Source organism: Coturnix japonica, linkage group LGE22C19W28_E50C23, assembly GCF_001577835.2.
Source record: "Coturnix japonica isolate 7356 linkage group LGE22C19W28_E50C23, Coturnix japonica 2.1, whole genome shotgun sequence".
NCBI lineage: Eukaryota > Metazoa > Chordata > Aves > Galliformes > Phasianidae > Coturnix > Coturnix japonica.
In genome coordinates, this window is record NC_029544.1 from 917,842 (window position 1) to 918,972 (window position 1,131).

The 1,131-nt window shown below is 62.8% G+C and overlaps 1 protein-coding gene across 1 annotated transcript in view; it reads left to right on the forward strand.

The window, feature by feature from the left end:
- The window catches only part of SLC39A5 (solute carrier family 39 member 5), a gene marked incomplete at its 5' end in the record, with an annotated part of 7,394 nt that extends 6,298 nt beyond the window's left edge, over positions 1–1,096 (forward strand). Inside the window, 3 exons of the mRNA XM_015886879.2 lie at positions 144–225; positions 314–504; positions 581–1,096. Coding sequence (XP_015742365.2) covers positions 144–225; positions 314–504; positions 581–721 — 414 coding nt within the window. The remainder of the gene's footprint in view (positions 1–143; positions 226–313; positions 505–580) is intronic.
- Positions 1,097–1,131: the final 35 nt, after the last annotated feature.

Genomic DNA, 1,131 nt, shown 5'->3' on the forward strand with positions numbered 1-1,131 from the left:
TGGGGGGGGGGGCGATGGGAGGTGCAGGGGTAGGGGGTGCAGAACACACAGGGATGAATGGATGAGCACAAGGGGGACAAGGGGGTCCCATCCCCATTCCCGACCCCGGGGGTCCCATCCCCATTCCCGATCCTCCTCCTGCAGGCGTTGCCTTCTCCCAGAGCCTCCCCAGCGGGCTGAGCACGGCGCTGGCTGTGCTGTGCCACGAGCTGCCCCACGAGCTGGGTAAGAGCCCCCCACCCCTACCCCCAGACCCCCCCCCCAGACCCCCCCTAGACCCCCCATGCCACCCCCACCGTCCTCTCCCTTGCAGGTGACCTGGCGGTGCTGCTGCGGTCGGGCACAGCCCCCCGCACCCTCCTGCTGCTCAACCTGCTCTCAGCTCTTCTCTCCTGCGTGGGGGCGGCCGTGGGGGCGGCCGTGGGGCAGAAAGCGGCACATCTCACCCCATGGATCCTCACCGCCACCGCCGGCACTTTCCTCTACGTGGCTCTGGCTGACATGGTAAGGGCTGGTAGGGCTGTATGTGGGGGGGTGGGGGTCGTGCTGTGCCCCCCACTGAGCCCCCGCTCTGCCCCAGCTCCCCGAGGTGCTGCGGGGTCCCGGTGGGGGCACGTGGGGCCGGTTTGTGCTGCAGAACGTTGGATTCCTGCTGGGCAGCGGCATCATGTTGGGCATCGCGTTGGCCGAAGGCCACGTCAGTGCGTGGCTGCAGCCATGAGGAGGAGACCCCCGGGTGCCCCCCAACCCTTATGGCCACAAAGACCCCCAAACCCCAGCACAGGGTTTGGACTTTCTCCCCTCCTCGTGGGACCCCAAGATGAAACACAAGGAACCAACCTTGGGGGCTCCGTGGGTCGCAGCCATCAGACCCCAAACTCACATCCCTATAAGGGGAGGGGGACACAGCATTGAGCCCCCACCCCACCAGATCCAACAGCAAAAGCATCACATCCCTCTCCCTGGGTTAAGGACAACAGGAGAGGCGATAGAAGCAATAGCATTTTAATAAACATCATCGATTCAAAGCCACAATATGAATAACAGGACTTGGTCGCAGCTTACATTGTATAAAATAGATCAAGTCTGAATGCGGTTTTCTTTTCTTTTATGCCTTTTTTCACCCCCCCC